General features: G+C 36.6%; 2 protein-coding genes across 7 annotated transcripts in view; one reads left to right on the plus strand and one right to left on the minus strand.

The window, feature by feature from the left end:
• Window positions 1–1,185: 1,185 nt before the first annotated feature.
• Window positions 1,186–12,592, minus strand: LOC106663992. Of its 4 annotated transcripts, none has more exons than XM_014389289.1 (3): window positions 12,460–12,592; window positions 1,373–2,042; window positions 1,186–1,273 (listed from the first exon to the last, which is right to left on the minus strand). In XM_014389289.1, the coding sequence occupies exon 2, from the start codon at window positions 2,007–2,009 to the stop codon at window positions 1,392–1,394; it is 618 nt and encodes a 205-aa protein (XP_014244775.1). In that variant the 5' UTR covers window positions 2,010–2,042; window positions 12,460–12,592; the 3' UTR covers window positions 1,186–1,273; window positions 1,373–1,391. The 4 variants fall into 4 exon arrangements, with proteins under 4 accessions (XP_014244775.1, XP_014244776.1, XP_014244774.1 ...); XM_014389290.1 differs by having other exon boundaries at window positions 1,186–1,314; XM_014389288.1 differs by lacking the exon at window positions 1,186–1,273 and having other exon boundaries at window positions 1,363–2,042.
• LOC106663962 overlaps window positions 4,438–16,788 on the plus strand; it is a 65,703-nt gene continuing 53,352 nt past the window's right edge. Inside the window, exon 1 of one of the 3 annotated variants that reach the window (XM_024226636.1) lies at window positions 4,438–4,640. The gene's annotated coding sequence lies outside the window, so the exon portion shown is untranslated. The remainder of the gene's footprint in view (window positions 4,641–16,788) is intronic. The other 2 variants (XM_024226637.1, XM_024226640.1) reach the window with 2 other exon arrangements.

Here is a 16,788-nt window from a genome sequence, read left to right on the forward strand (position 1 = left end):
CCATCCTATCCAAGCAGGAGTCGCTTCCGGGTATACAGTTAGCGTCGAGCTCCCCCTAAGGACCAACATGGGCAAACGCTGCGACCGGACATAGTCGCCACTAATCAAGATGAGGTACATGTACTAGATCTTGCAGTGGCATATGAATCTGGCGACGCGCTAAGCCGTGTGGCAGAGGCAAAGGGCGAGAAGTACATGGTGCTTCGCGACCTGCTCCGGGAGCGGTGCCAGAAGCCGTATTTTACGGCCAAAGGTATCGTGATCGGGGCGCGTGGGGCAATTCCGGAGGGCTCCAGGAGGGCCCTCCGAGACCTCGGAGTATCAAACCTCCCGAGGGTGGTCCTCACCATGTCACTGATCGCTCTGCGTTCTTCGCTGGCTATCGCGTGCGATCATATGGACAGGGACAGATGCTTTATGCTACCTGTCAGACATGAGCCGGCGAGGAAGAGGATACACGTCTGGACCCGAGGCGGCGTCGAAGGAGGAGAGGCCGTCCGAAGAGGACCATCCTGGAAGACTACGGGCGACCCGAAGAAGGACGATGATTGCCCTGGGCATCCGCCGAGGTAATAATCCTTAAATTTGGAAAAAAAAATATTACACTTGGTCCTTTACTTAATATACACTCCTGACTTCCCTAATCATCTCAACACTTCTGTTTACATTTGCAGACGATACTGCACTCCTGCCTTTGCAGTTAGTTTCCTAGTTTCCTCTCTACTTCTTGGTAACGTACGGTTCTTCCGATTCACCTATCGATCCTACTCAAGCAGAAGACGCTGAAAGTAGTTTAGACATTTTCAGACGATACTGCAATACTGTTTGCAATATGTTTCCTCCAAAATTAACGCTAAAAAAAAAATGTAAGGATAAAAATTGGCTAAAATTATTGTCATCACATTACCTTGATACTACTGCCAGCAATATTTTTCTCAGCTTCCTCATAAGTAATAGCGAAACACTTTCATCTGATCTCAATTCTCCGCTGAATACTTTTGTATCCATTTCTTGTGGTTAATTCTACAGTTGTAAATGTCTAATAAAAGGAAATAAAATCAAAATTTTGTTTAAATTCACATTGTTTACTAAATGACGTATTATTTACAATAAATCATGAATTGTACTGAAAGAATTTTTGTTTGTTTTTATTAAAATAGTATATTTATAGGAAGAACATGTATATAAAAATGTATAGTTTATTTTTTTCGTTCCATTTGCTTAGCGTAAGGACTGCACGCAGAAACTCTGTCATCATCAGGTATGAATCGGTCTGGGAAATATGTCATGTTCAGTAAGTGATTTCTTTTTGTCCTTAAGATATTGGTTTATAAATTTATTTATGAAAAATTACACAACAAATCTCTTGTACCTGATATTTATTGAGAGAATCAAAGAAAACCCTGTTCTCTTATGAATTCGATGTATGTTTCATTGCCGTACATGCTGTCGGTGCTCCTGAGAAAAGGCCTCGGCTGGTATTTTTCCATAAATCTTGCGAAAGCGTCGGCCGTGCAGCTTCCCTTTTTTGAGAAGGTCAACTGGGATTTTCTGAGCAGTTCTCTCTGCTTGATGAGCTGGTCGAGTACGGTTTCGTACTCGTTCTCGATAGTCTCGTTCTCGACGTGCAACGCCCTGGGGGTGCTTATCGTCTTCATCTCCTTTTCGATGTCGGGCGATACGTGGAAATTTTCCTCTGCCGTAGGGGGCTTAGGAACGCGGAATTTGGGCGATTTGGGTTTCAGGCGGACCTCAGGCTCTGGGCGCATCCTCGTCCTTTCGGCGTGCCGCTCAGGCGCTTCGGACTGCAAGTACCGAAGCTTTTTCAGGTACTTGATCCGCATTTTTTGCACTTCGGGTCTTATCTCGTTGTCAGCGTCGTAGTAGTACGTCTGAGGCGGGTCGTCGTCGTACACGTAGTACCGCAAGAAAATTGACTTACTTTTCCTGTACCTCCTTACTCTTTGTGACGTGTTCAAACTCCTTTTCTTGCATTTTTTACGGCCCATGTGAATTCCTTTGTCACAACTAATTTCTGCTATCTGAAAAATAATATTTTATTTATTATATATTATATAATATATACTATCTTAGTTTTGTGGTGTGAGAATTGTGCTTAGCAGGATAGCTGTTCTGATTCTTTGTGGAAACAGGGTTGTTTTATTGTACATTGTACTGACAATTAATTAAGGTTTTTAGTTGAGATGAAAAAAAGTTAATGGCACGAGAGGGATTCGAACTCACGACCTTTGGCTAGATACGCCGCTGCTCTACCACCTGAGCTATCGTGACCTTGATCCACTCGGACATCAACTCCCCATCTCCCCCAGCGGCGTATCTAGCCGAAGGTCGTGGGTTCGAATCCCTCTCGTGCCATTAACTTTTTTTCATCTCAACTAAAAATGTTAATTAATTGTAAAGTATTAATTGGTCAAGCGGACCACGAGATTAGTGAATTTAATTAAATAAATTGAAGTACACTACACTAAAGCTCTCCGTCGCCATTTCAATTGTCATCGAGAATCCAAACCGATTACACGACATTTGAAAAATGGCAAAAAGGAGGGAAAATTCAAAAAGGTGAGGTTGAGATGGGGAGTAGAGCAGCGGCTTATCTAGCCGAAGGTCGTGGGTTCGAATCCCTCTCGTGCCATTTACTTTTTTTTTTCATCTCAACTAAAAAACTTAATTAATTGTAAAGTATTAATTGGTCAAGCGGACCACGAAATTAGTGAATTGTACTGCCAGTTTTGCGGCCCCTATTGAATATGTGTGTGTGTGTGTGTGTGTGTGTGTGTGTGTGTGAGAGAGAGAGAGAGAGAGAGAGAGAGAGAGAGAGAGAGAATACGTTTTTCTGGGATTTTTACCTATCTGGCACTTAAATTAATGAAGATTTGACGTAACACCAAGTAAAAATAGTTGAACTAAATCAGATAAGGCAAGAAAGTAACAAGAAATGTAACAAAATCACCTAATAATATTGTAAACTATCAATTAGTTATGGTTTTTACTTGAGATAAAAATGTCAGTGTCACGAGCGGGATTCGAACCCACGATCTTCGACTAGATAGAGAGATAGAATTTTCCCTCCTTTTTGCCATTTTTCAAAGTTCAAAAGGTGGGGATGATGGGAAGTTAGTGTCCGAGTGGATCGAGGTCACGATAGCTCAAGTGGTAGAGTAGCGGCGTATCTAGCCGAAGGTCGTGGGTTCGAATCCCGCTCGTGCCATTGACTTTTTTTATCTCAACTGAAAACCTTAATTAATTGTAAGATATTAATTGGTCAAGCGGACCACGAAAACTAGTGAATTGTGAACTATGTTGTCTCTGTTAGGATGAAGTTCAGGTGTTGGTACAGGAGGGATTTAAAATAGGTAAGGGAGGCAGTTTTGAGGATTGACAAAAGACGAGGATTCCAGAGGCTTGTGAATCGAGCTAGGAAGGACCTTTCAAATGAGGAGGTTTCATGACGAGGAAGATATAGGTCATTGGGAAACGAGCGGGTGTTAAAAAAGTAGAAAGGATTTGAACTGAAGTAGCTTGGAAATATAGTGAGGTCGACGAGAATTTATGGTTTGGTACAGGAAGGAGGCCTAGGGAATATTTTCTGCGGATGGAGGGATAAAACCAGGATAGATCTGAATAAAAGTGTGAGACTCTCGACAGTCTAGACAATAAGGGAGTGGCGAAAATTTGACATAACAATGCATCAGTCTTTTCAGCTCTTCTTGTTCCTTTGAAAGTCCACCATAAGCGACAAGCTGTAATCGAAATGGGATCAAAGATGATAGAGCCAGGTCCGGCGGAATGGAATGAGGGTTCCAATACAACGTCGGGAAATTTGAGAAATGTGCGATTTCCAGGAAAGGTTTTGGTTGAAGGTAACACCGAGGTTTTTAGTGTAATAGAAGGAGATGGTTGGACAGGAGGGATGAGGGAGGTATTGATTGGGGGAGGTATTTGAGAGAGAGAATGTATGTATTAGCGTGAATGTCTGGTGTGACAGTGCCGACGGTGACTTATTGTAAAATACAAAATTTGGAGTTGCCAGTGATAGGTTCAACTCTGTACACGTTCGTAGGTGTGTACGTGCAGTGCGTTTTTGAGAGTATGTAAATCAGTTGTCAGTGATAAAATTATGCTGTTGCTTTTAAAGAATAACTCTGAGCAAAATAAACAAATATCTTTCTTTCATATTAAATTTGGAATTGTATCGTGAGTCGATTATAACTATAGGAAGCACGTCTGTACCATTAGCCAACAAACAATTCACCCCGGAAAAATATCAGCGGTTTTCAAGGTTGGGAAAGTTTTATGCAAATTATCTCCAGGGAATATGGCCAGTTTGCCAGGGTAATTTTGGTCCGCGGTTTAAAATTGGACGACGGTTTCCATCATTTCCACTGTCCCGGTCCGTTCGGCACCTCATTCCGCCCCGGTTGTCTAGACCGTCGACAGTAAATAGTCAAACGTCCAGACAATAGTTCGGCTTTTGGAACGATCTAAATATACCACCGGGTCGGACGGAATCGCCGGTCCTCGTACGTTTTCGTTTTCCAACTTGGCCCGAGAGCATACCGGCCTGAAGGGTCCAGCAATTTCGCAGTACAAGAAATCCCTCCGGAGATCTTCACCAATTTGTGAGTAACTTTTGAACTTTTGTCTTATTTCTACCAAAAATTTCACACCTTGCCGGTTTTTTTGTTTTGTTTTATACATCCCACTAGGATTTCATAACGTTGGCCTTTAAAATTAGCAATTTTTTTCCAGCCAACCCCCAGATCATGTTTCCTTCTTTTTCTGCCTAATTCCAAATATAATCTACAAAATCGTTTAAAATTCAAAAATTGACCGATTTTTTTTATTCAAAACTGATGAAACTTTCCTTGTAGATATTTAAACACTGTTTATAAATAGAAAGAGCTCTTTTCAATGCCTATTAGATAACGATTCAGCATAATGACATTATTATAGATCATTAAAATTTTTATTAACAATTTTTGTAATCATTTCAAAAGAAAAAAATACTTTAAAAAAAAACGATATTATAAAAAAATTTCTCTCGATTAATCTTTAAAGAAATGACGTGTGCCATTAAAAACCAATATCCTATTCAATAAAAAGCCAAATTTATTAACAATAAGGCGTTGGTTTTTTATTAATTAGACTAATAATCTTTTTAAAACAAATATAATAATATAAATAATATATTGTGGATTTTTATTTGTGTATAATCTGGCTTTGTAAAGTTCTGCAATGGGGGCTTGATGGTCGATGTTTTTCTTAACTGGCTTATATTTGTTTTCTTTCTTAGGGTTTTTAAAAATATATTTTAAGGAAAAATCATTATCAAAAAATACTGATAGTTCGAAAAACTGATAAAAAGTAAAGGGCAATATGGGAAAATTTGAGGCATAAAATTATTTTTATAAATGAACGGCCTTGTCTGTGATATACGGTCACGTTGAATCTCGGCTGATTAAAAATTATGGGCGAGCAGGAACACGACAGAAAAGTGCCCATGACCCAGTGGCTCTTATAAACAATAAACATTAAAAAAAATGAGAATATAAATACATAAACTCAGAACAACAGAGAAAAGTCGATGTGTCGCAGTTAACTCAAGGGTGTCATTGGCTCCATATAGAGAGCGTGTTGGAATGCAACTCGGTATATTGTGCTTGAGCACAGATGCATTTTGCCACTCGCGATTTTTAGAGATCTTATACATAGATATCTCGTTATTTGTATAGTAAGAGTAAAAGTATTTATTAGCGCAAGAGGCCCGATGGCGTCATATTTACCCCATAGACCCTCAATTACACTGGCTTATACAAAATGTTGTCAGTAAGTCATTCAAAATAAAATATATAAATTAATAAATGAGAATGTGATTCCTTGATCACTCGATACAACAAAAAAAACATCAGTATCACTTTTTGGATCTGTTAAAAAATAGGGAAAAGCACAGGTTAAAAAGACACCTTTACAATTTGTGATCAAACGACGAAGCATACTATGTAAAAAAAATATTTTAGCAAGAAATAAAATTTATATTAGTTTTTATCAACTCTCAAAACTCCTAGATATAAATTTTTTGAACGCGAAAAAAAATTTGCTCGCCATCAAATTCGAAACTCATAAAAATGATGATCTTTGAAACGATTCCACCGTTCCACGGGATACTTTACAAGGATTTAAAAATCTACAAACTATACTTAACAGCATAAACGAGGTTTCCGTAAATAATTAGAACCAGAGAAATAAAATAAAACTTATGAAGGGTTTTTCCTCATTTCAACCTTTTTTTTTCTCACTTATATTCACAAAAAACTCAATAAAATGTTTTAATATAGGTTGAAAGAAAAAACACATTTTTCTTTTAATGAATGTGTGATGATTACACATTGGGTGGGCTCTCTCGACACGACAAGAATGGCACATTTACACAGAAGACAAACACTTTGAGCCCTGAAGATGATCTCTATAAAGATCGAAACGTTGGCACGATAAAGAAAATGTCTTTTTGAAACCTACACCACACCAGACCGCATCTCACGATTGCTGAATAATTTTAATGAATGTTCAAACGAATGTTGAATTTAGATTAAATTATGAAAAGTTATGAATTTTTAAGTCAGAACATCCGACGTGGATGGAAAAAATATTTCCACGTCCGATTCAGCATAAAAAAATTTTATTGCTACGAAAATTCGTACTTAAGTACTTTAACGGGTTCTACTAAAAACAAATTGGTTAAAATAAGTTGGCTTACTTTGCTGGAAGCGTTTTTTGATTTTTATAACTTTTTATATATCTAAACAATTTCTATACATATCTAACCTTATTTTTCTCACTTTTATTCACAAAAAATCTCAATAAAATATCTTGACATACGTTGAAAGAAAAAAAGAAGAAAAAAATTGCTTCTAATGAATTTTCAACGAATGTTGAATTTAATTTAAATCAGGAATAAAAATAGGGCTATTTTAAAGCACATAGAGTGGAAACCCGTTTATCCAGACCCTGATTATCCGGACCTGATTGTTAAAATATTTTTTATAAATTATTTCTAGATCGTGAGATGCGGCCTGGTATAGTAGTGTATAGTTGTATAGTCCCCACCATCACCAAATAATCATTAATTAACGGTCACTAAAGACCGAAAATTTTTTAATGAATTTTTCATAATTCTCAATGTATGTATATTAATTTTTTTAAATTCTTAATTCCACAATGGGACCTTTAATTCGTCGTTCGAAATTCGTAAAGGCCACCAAATCGCCCTTTCACTAGTCACACCATCGAAAGGAGAGGCAGTTTTTGTTAAAAAAATTAATTAAATAAAAAATTAATTAATTAAAAAGGTGGATACTATTTTAAAAGACTAGAAATTGTTGTGTCGTGTGGATTGTATGTTGGCTTCCAATGTAAAGTGTTTTTTTATTACGTATATTTTTATTAGGTATTTTTTCTTATAAATCTTTCGAGAAAAGCGTGTCCGGACTTTAAAAAAATTAATAAAAACTATCTATTATTTTCAATGTAACCTGATATATGAATGTGTTCACTTTCGTATGTGTTTTTTTTTTCATTTTTATGACACGATGCCATTAAAATCACAAATTTTCGGATTATCCGGACAAGTCCCGGTCCCTTCAAGTCCGGATAAAAAGATTTCTACTGTAATAAAGATAGATATCTCGTTTTTGTTTATTGAGATTGAATGTATTTATTAGCGAGAATGTGTAGTGCGAGATTAGTTATATAGTATATGTAAAAGGAGGAGGAATTAGTGAATGGTACGTAAATACAGTGAAAAGTAAGTATTTAAGCATAAGTTAGAAGTAGATCTAGCTTTAAGACTATCTACTCTATATCCTCTGTAGTAAAAAGTACAACTTCTGCCATTTTGCGTATCAAAATGATTGAAATTTACTTGACCTTTGATATCTATACAACTCCAATTTTTTTGGTTCTGTAAACGGATTTACAATCCCTAATATGATAAAATTTTGCACTAATTGATTTAAAAAATCTATAAATACAATCATAGGAAAATTTTTCCAAAACTGGCGATTTTATATTGAACTCTTTTTATACGCGGGACACCTACAGCTTCTAAAACACACTGTCTTTGTTCCTCGTACTGTTCACATTTTTTCAAATGCCTTGAACCATGGTTTTCTTCTGAATCTTTGGTAATGAAAAGTATCGACCGGCTACAACAAGCAAATACAATGTTGATAAAGAAGAGTTGAATTTTTTTGAGCGGAAAAGTCACACTCCACAATAGTGACACTGCGATGTAGGTTGACCTAAGGTTCATACTTGTCAGCTATCATTCAAGTTAAGATCACGAGACTATCGATTTCAGTCGGCAGTATCGGGAAGCGTGGTAAAGGAAAATTGGATTACTAAGGGATTGGGATGTCCTTAAGTAAGGAGGGAATTTGTTGTATCTTTATGCTGTGGGAAACATAAGGGATGTTGAGGTCATAGTGAAGGGTACATTGTGTTCCCGAGTACTCATCGTCAACAAGACAAGAGGATCTTTAACGCCAGCACCTAGCCTTTTCGGCCTTATCGGACGTTTTGATTTTCAAGATGAGAGCTGACGCACTTCTGCATACGACGGAATGGTGTTACCGCCGCAGCATTGGTGTAGAGGTTTCCCAGCCCCTAAGGGCCAGTACAACCACGCTCTCCGCTCGTCCACTCCGAATGATCGGGCCCGCATTGTGCATCGGGTCGTATGCCGCACGCAAAGGGCTAACAGGCCGAAATACATCAGCCTGTTCTCACGCGTACTCCCTAGATAGAGAAGGCCACTCTATCTCTCTGAGTATGGAGGCTCCCCCAGCGTAGAAACTTCCTGGAACGCCCCGGCAACAGTTTAGTTTAAAGTGGAATTGCTAACCACCCCCTAGATGAGCACCGCCTAAGGTAAAGTCCCTTATCGAGCTCAGCCTACACCTGCTGCACGCATTCGAGGGACGCCATAGGTCTAGCCTAGGTGGTCCGATCCTTCGCTTCCCCAAGGGTACCACGCCGGTCATACGCACAACAATGCAAAGCATACTCGAGTCTAAGACACCGACTCACTACCCGCTTCCATTCGCTTACTTACGCATTCGAGGGACTATAGCATGATCATTACGTCCTCAACGCTTACATGCTGTCGTCCGGTCGCAACGTCTCCCGTGAGGCCGGGGGGTTTTACGTTGGCCATACGCAAGCATCACGAAGGTCACAAATAGAAGACAGCCTCTGTCTAAGTTCCCGCCAGGGGGTCACCACGCACCACCACGAAACCATTCCCAGAGTGACTAGGGCTGATTTTGAAACTTTTCAGTCACCCCGTGGTACAAATGGCCATACACCCTCCCCCGTCTTTGCAGACAGGATCTAGTGCACTGGCCCTTGTGTGATTCTGCTAAGGCACCCACCGCCCATGCTGACCCTTAGGCCGACACGAGTACAGCTTGTGCTTTAGAGAGGTTGCCATGCCCTCTGGGCTGCACCTTTATTTTGTGCCCGGATACCCCCCTTGTAACCAAGGGTTGGGAGGGGTCACAGGATAGAATGCAGGAACTCGGATTGAGAAAATCTCGAACCACACTATACCACCCGCTGTCGCCGTGGTTCCACATAAAGTGGGCCATGACTTCCAGGGTGGGTGTGGTGAAGGGTACAGTATGACACATAAAAAGGAGCATATGTCATACAACAGAGGGTTTTGGACTGGAAGGATAGGATTCGATAGGAGTTGGATACTTTGGCTGATCCCCATATACCATATAGTAAGTCCAGTCAGTTTGAGTAATATATTGTAGATTTGTATTTTCTGTTAAGGGAGAGTTTGGATCTTATGTCCAAAAAAAGGGGATAGAAGTTTGTATTGTTTAATGAGTACTTGTCGTTTAAGTCTAGACTAGTCTAGGTTTCCACGGGAGGCGTTTGTCGATGTATAGCCCTAATAGCGAAAACAGTTTGGTAGTGGAACAAGGTTGAGGTATACAGGAAAACATATTGCTTTTTATTTTCCACTCCTTTAGCCAAAGCTCAAGGAAGGTAGGCTGTAGGAAACGAACAAGGACTGGATCATTGTGGGTGGATAGGATGGCAGTGTCATCTGCAAAGGTGAACAAGGAATTATTAGGGTAGATAAGGTTCTCTTTTAAAACGTCGTCGCCCTATTATTAAAACTTCCTTTAATTGTTACTTCTTTGGCTAATTCGCCGAGAATATACTCATGATGAAAAGATCGGAGGATTGTAATGACCTGTGAAAAGGGTTGGGACTATGGAAGAGGAAAGAGACTATGCGTCAAAGGATCAATTCTTCGGTCGGTATCTGTCTGAAAACTGCACAAGGTTTCAAAATGTGTCATACTTAATTGAAAGGTGTCCTTCCTTGGCTTCATATAAGGTACGAGTACAAAATGGAGGAATTTTTAAGTCCTTTATTCCGATCTTGGAAGAAGTTGGGTTTTATCTGCATATAGCTTTTTATTGCAGGTTATCTTATCATTATATATACATAAAAAAATTGATCATGGTATTCTGTGTTAACTGTTTCGTGAAAATGTATTTATAAGCGCGAATGTGTGTAGTACAATACGGCAAAAAATCAAATACCACGCCCGTCAATTAGGGTTTATAAGTGTAGAGAAAGCATTTAAAAATGATTGAGTGTTTTAGGTTAAAATTGTATGCGTAGGGTGCTGATCATGTTTGAAGGGGGTTGGGACCAAATTCAGGGTCACTGTGATCTGATACCGCCCCTTCCATTGATGAGTGCCGTGTCAATTTCTTTCAATTGCGGCCACCGGTCCACTTACGCGTCAGAAAAAAATCCCAGAGGCGACGGTGGGGATCGAACCCTCGAGCGCGGGATCTACTAGCCGAGTCTGATGCCTTAACCATTCGGCTACCGCGGCCCCCCATGCATGTACCTATGCACAATTGAAATTGTATAAATCGATTTAAAAAATTAACAAACATGGGATAATCTTATTGTATTAGCTTTACAAAAATAAAATATATACAATACAGTCACAAAATCTACCATGCTCTTTACAAAAAAATACGTTTAACTATCGATAATTTGATTATAAAAAATTAAAACAATTTGAAAAAAATATCAAGGATTTCTTAATTGTTGCAATTTTTAATGGCATAATCGGGAAGATGTTATTGGATTGTTGATCCATTTGTGCCTTTTTTAGCTTCTTAATGGTCAACATTATATCCAAAAATAATTAACATTTATGTGCAAGTCTAGAAAAATTTAAATGTAATAAAACCAAAAATAATAAATAAAAGAAAGTCTGAATGGACGGAATCTAATGGCAAATAGTGATTAAAGACCATTAAAAATTAATTAATATTAATCAGTATTTCTTAAAAATTCTATTTAATAAGAATTACAAATAATTAAGGTTTTTAGTTGAGATAAAAAAGTCAATGGCACGAGCGGGATTCGAACCCACGATCTTCGGCTTGANCCGAAGATCGTGGGTTCGAATCCCGCTTGTGCCATTGACTTTTTTATCTCAACTAAAAACCTTAATTAATTGTAATATATTAATTGGTCAAGCGGACCTCGAAATTAGTGAAATTAATAAGAATGTATGTTTTATTCAATTTTATAACAATTTGGTGGTAATCATAATAAAACATGAACGATAATAAATCGAGATATAACCAGTTTCATACTTTCTCCTCTCGATGCCTCCATAATTTTTTTTTCTTTAAAGGGTGATTTTGATTGTATGGCACTTTATAAATAAATGCCTAACCGGAACACATGACGAAACGACACGAAAAGAAAAAAAAAACAAGTTTCAGCTGTTCCCTTAACTGTTTTTAGTCGTCGTTAATAAAAAGAATAGATAATTGGCGCTTATTTTTAACCAGCCTGAAGCCTTCTGCATCGTTTCCGTCATTTGGTCTTATGCGACTGTCGATAAAGTTTATTCACCGTCGTATTATTTAAAAAAAAAATGTTTTTATTAAAAAAACTCTTGCTAGGGTGGTTTCTTTGCATTTTTTAGCCGTGGAAAGAAGGGCCTGAAATTTATTAAGTACCTAGATCAAACTTTGAACCAGTAAACTATAATAAAACTAGCAATATATTGATTCATTCAATCAATCCAATATCTACAAGCTCAAAACAAATAGCAATACCATAAAAATTATGTAAAAAATAATAGAAAAATATAAATATTATAAAACATGCGGCAAACTAAAAAACTTAATAAGAATGCAAAAATGGATAAATGTAAATATAAAATCTTCTAGGAATTTTTAAATTTTAAATAAATATGGTTAATAAAAATTTATTAAACGTAATAAAAAAGTAAATTCCAAAGAATCACCAAAGGGCAATTTGTTTATGTCTAGCCTCTTTTGACTTTTGAAAGCCGATATTATTACAAAGATTAAAACTACTTACAAGTCCTTTCTAGATAACTATTTTCCTTCTCATTAGTCGAACAGAAGAATTTTGAAACTAGGCAATTTTTTTACTGTTACTTAAAAACAATAAAAGTAGAAATAAAAATGCGTCAGCTGTTGCCATATAGAAAACCCAGAGGGGGGAAAAAAGGAAATCTTGAAAAATCAAGAAGTTTTGTCAGGGTATTGTATAAATAAAAACAAATCTGGCCAAATATACAAATTTCTACTAATGCAAACACTGCTGGAAAATTTATTTAAATTTTTAAAAACCATGAACTTCTAGTGTTTGGTAAAGTTGAAAATGACAACAGTTATACAAGTTACGATAATATTGTACGTATATTTATACAATTGTCTCAGTTTTTTGTTCAATTGTACAAAATATACAAAGCATATTTAAAGATTCAAACGATGGCGTGACGCCAAAATGTCGATAAAAAGGCGAAATTAGGCGGACCAAAGGCTATTTCAAGGGCTGACTATTGGCATAACTTGCATCTCATCGTAAAGCGATCTGTCTCAGTGGGTAAAAGTTTAGTATTCGGTATTTTGAAATAAATAAAAATGTTAGATTTTTTTTCTTAAAACTTTTCTTTTAGAACTAAAGATATTTCGTTGGAACCGATACCGCTGAAATTTCAGTGATCGAACGTGATGGCTTTAGGCCAAAACGCCCCTGATGACGATGAAACAGCGAAACTGGGCGGACCGAAATATAACCGAGCAATCAATTAGTAACCGTTCCGTCTCACAGTAACACAATCTGCTAGTGTCATCGAGTAAAAATGTATTTTTCTAATTTTAAATTTCCACGGCTTTCCTCTTTTCATATTAAATCAAGTAATTACTTCATTTTTATAAAATTTCAAAATTAACTTGAAATATTGTAAAATAACAATTTAAGATTCTGGATTGTGAGATTTTATCTAATCTAAGAGTAAGCCGACCAAAATGGTGTTCATTGGCTCGCAGACTTAAAAAAAAATTCACAACTTTGGATAGTAAAATTTCTGTGTTCGTAAGCAGTTTACGTCCGGATGTATAACGGCCTCACTTTACAGTACTTGCTCATATCGAGTAATAATCAAAGAAAAAAAACCAAAAGGCAATGACATGAATCGAACCATTTTCTTTATCGTGCCAACGTTTCGATCTTTATTGAGATCATCTTCAGGGCTCAAAGTGTTTGTTTTCTATGTAATTGTTCCATTCTTCACTCTCAATACGACACGCAAGACTGGCACAATTACACAGAAAACAAACACTTTGAGCCCTGAAGATGATCTCAATAAAGTTCGAAACGTTGGCAAGATAAAGAAAATGTTTTTATGAAACCTACATCATACCAGACCGGATCTCACGATTTTTGAATTATCTTTATATACAATATAAAGAGATAAATTACAAGCACGATTTTTTTTAAACTGCTTAAGTGCCTAAGAGATTAGAAGATCCCGAAAAAAGACACAAAAAAATAAATAAAGAATATAAAAAGCATTGTAAAGTTCAAAAAAGTATTCATCCTAAATACAATAAATTAAACAGTCCAAGAAATAGGACACCATCAGAAAGATTTTTTTTTGTTTTTTTTAGAAATCACCTGTTATGCTTTTTTTCTATGAGATTCAGAGGATAGACTAAACTTTTTCAAGCATCGTTAATTTTTTTCAGTCATTATTAACTATTTCAACTAATTAATCATTTTCTGTAAGGGTTTTTGTTGAAATGAAAAAGCTAGTGTCACGAGCGGGATTCGAACCCTCGACCTTCGGCCTTCGAATCCCGCTCGTGACACTAGCTTTTTCATTTCAACCAAACCTTACATAAAAAGATTAATTAATTGAACGAAATAATTTAGTCAATAGATTATTAATTATATTGATCTTTATAGTAAAATTATAGAATCTGACCAGTCGTACGATCTCAGTTCAACATTGACGTTAAAACGAGCCTGTCATAAAGAAAAGAGCGAAACTAGACGGACCGAAATGTATTTCATGGACTGATTTGTGTTGCGTCCGCAGTTTTAAAAAATAAAACAAGAAAATTTACCCTTTTTATTTATCATATTTCAAAGATTGTTTGTAGTAATTTGGTCTCTTTTCGAAATAGAAATTATGTTGTCAAATTTTTAAAAAATAAAAAATAAGGAGATTCACCTGTGTTTTAATGTATTATTTTTAAGGGTTGAACGCGGAAGCCTCAGTGTTGATAAATCCACGTAAAAATATGAAAGAAGGAACAATCTGAACTTTTCTGATTTTTGAGTTTTTTATTTATTTATTTTTTATTACCTTTAAGTTGAAAGTTAAGCCTTTTTAAGCAAGTTTTAATAATTGTATTTCAATACCAGAACCAGCCTTCTTTTTATATTTTTCCTTTGTTATGAAGTTCAGAGTTAAGGATTGCAATTTTCCCAGATTTTCTCGGGGAAACGAAAAAAAAATCGCGTTGGCCGATATTCCGGAGGAGACAAAAGCGCGGAAAAGGATCAACAAGCTCAGAAAAGTCAACGATCTTTGGCCGGATTTCAAGATTTCAACACAGCCCGCCCGGGCAGAAATAGTCTCCTGGTCTTCGCCGTTTTAAACATATCACGAGCCCAAACACATCATCTTGCTTTTTCTCACCTGTAACAAACCTGCAATTTGTCGATTTCGAAAAGAAATCAGGTCTTCGGATAGAAATAGAATTCGATCGGAAAAATAACGGGGAAATTCGAATACAAGATATAATCCTGTTATAACACACAGCACTGAATTGGATCCGACCCAAAACAAAGACTTTTTATAAGAGGCCTTGATGTGTTTACCCTTAAAATTGAATTATTTCCCTTAAAATAATCAATACAGAAACAATTTCTACTATGAAAACCTTTAAAAATAAACTTTCATGTTTCAAAATGATCAATAAGCACGATTTATTGTCAAAATCTATTATAAAACGCTTAAATTTTTACTGAAATGTTAAATAGGTTTAAACAAACAAATAATTTAGTGTAATGTCTTATATTTACTTGCAGTGTATTCAGTATCAATTTCAACCTCCATCTGGCACTGCCCCAGTTTGTTCTTCGCCATGGACTAATGGATGATCATACTATTATATATTTATCAATGATAATAAATGAAAATAATTCCTCCGATATAGGAAGGACGGCGAGGAAAATGGGTCAACCACTTTATCACACTTTTGTCATATTATTTTCACTTAAAAAGCCACGGGTTATGCCGGGAATCGAACCCGGAACCTCTAATCATATAAGACGAGTCGTACTCCCCACCATTCAGCCGCAATGTCCCGTGATCAATATTTTCTCGATTTTACATGATTTGAGCTATTTTTTTGAATTTTATTCCCTGTCATATATTTTCTGGGTATTTTTGAAAATATGGTCAGGTAGGGGCTGAGTTGGCAGAGCGCTCTGATACTAGTTGCCATTGTAGCGGTCCTGGGTTCGAATCCTTGCTAGCCTAAAGTTCACAAACCTCCAAACCACAGTCCACTACAGAAATTTTTTTCTGTACCCCATCTCTACTGTAATGACTTCCACTCAAGTCAGATACTTAGGACTTTATCTGGACAGACTGTCGTACAATCCCCAGGCAAGACTAAAGAGAAAATGACTTTACAGAAGACTTAGACAACCATTTAACATGTGCATATTTGAGAAAAATATTTATTTGTAAAGCAAAACTGTTTTTTTTTTTAAATTCATCTCCAATCCCTAGGAATTTTTATTCTGTTTACGCGAAAAACTTTAAGTTGTAAAGCTTTTTTTGTAAAACATAAAAGTTAAAAAAAACATTAATCTTTTAATATATCCACCTATTTACCAAAAAAAATCTATTTAAATTCAGTTTTATACCAAGAAAAACAAGTTTGTTAAACTCGTTCAAAAATATAGATATATTTAATGTCAGTTTAAGCAAACTTAAGAAAAAATTNACAAGGACACTAACTTCCCACCTCAACCTCACCTAGGAAAGACAGAGCGGATGGAAGTCACAATAGGTCAAGTGGTAGAGTAGCGGCGTATTTAGCCGAAGGTCGTGGGTTCAAATCCCGCTCGTGACACTGACTTTTTTATCTTAACCAATACCTTTCATAAATATTAATTACTTTATTATAACAAAAATTCCTCCACACCTAGGCCGTTCTATTCTACAAGGACGACTCATAAAAGGCAAAATTTTTCTCAGCTCATTCTTTTTCACTTTTTTCACTTTTTCTAAGGAAAGTCGAACTTGGGAAATAATCTTAGGCAGCGAGTTCTGGGCGGATGAAGGGGTGACTGAAATTTCAGTCCGTTAGTGACTGGTGG

Source organism: Cimex lectularius, unplaced genomic scaffold, assembly GCF_000648675.2.
Source record: "Cimex lectularius strain Harlan isolate CLEC.00 unplaced genomic scaffold, Clec_2.1 scaffold26, whole genome shotgun sequence".
NCBI lineage: Eukaryota > Metazoa > Arthropoda > Insecta > Hemiptera > Cimicidae > Cimex > Cimex lectularius.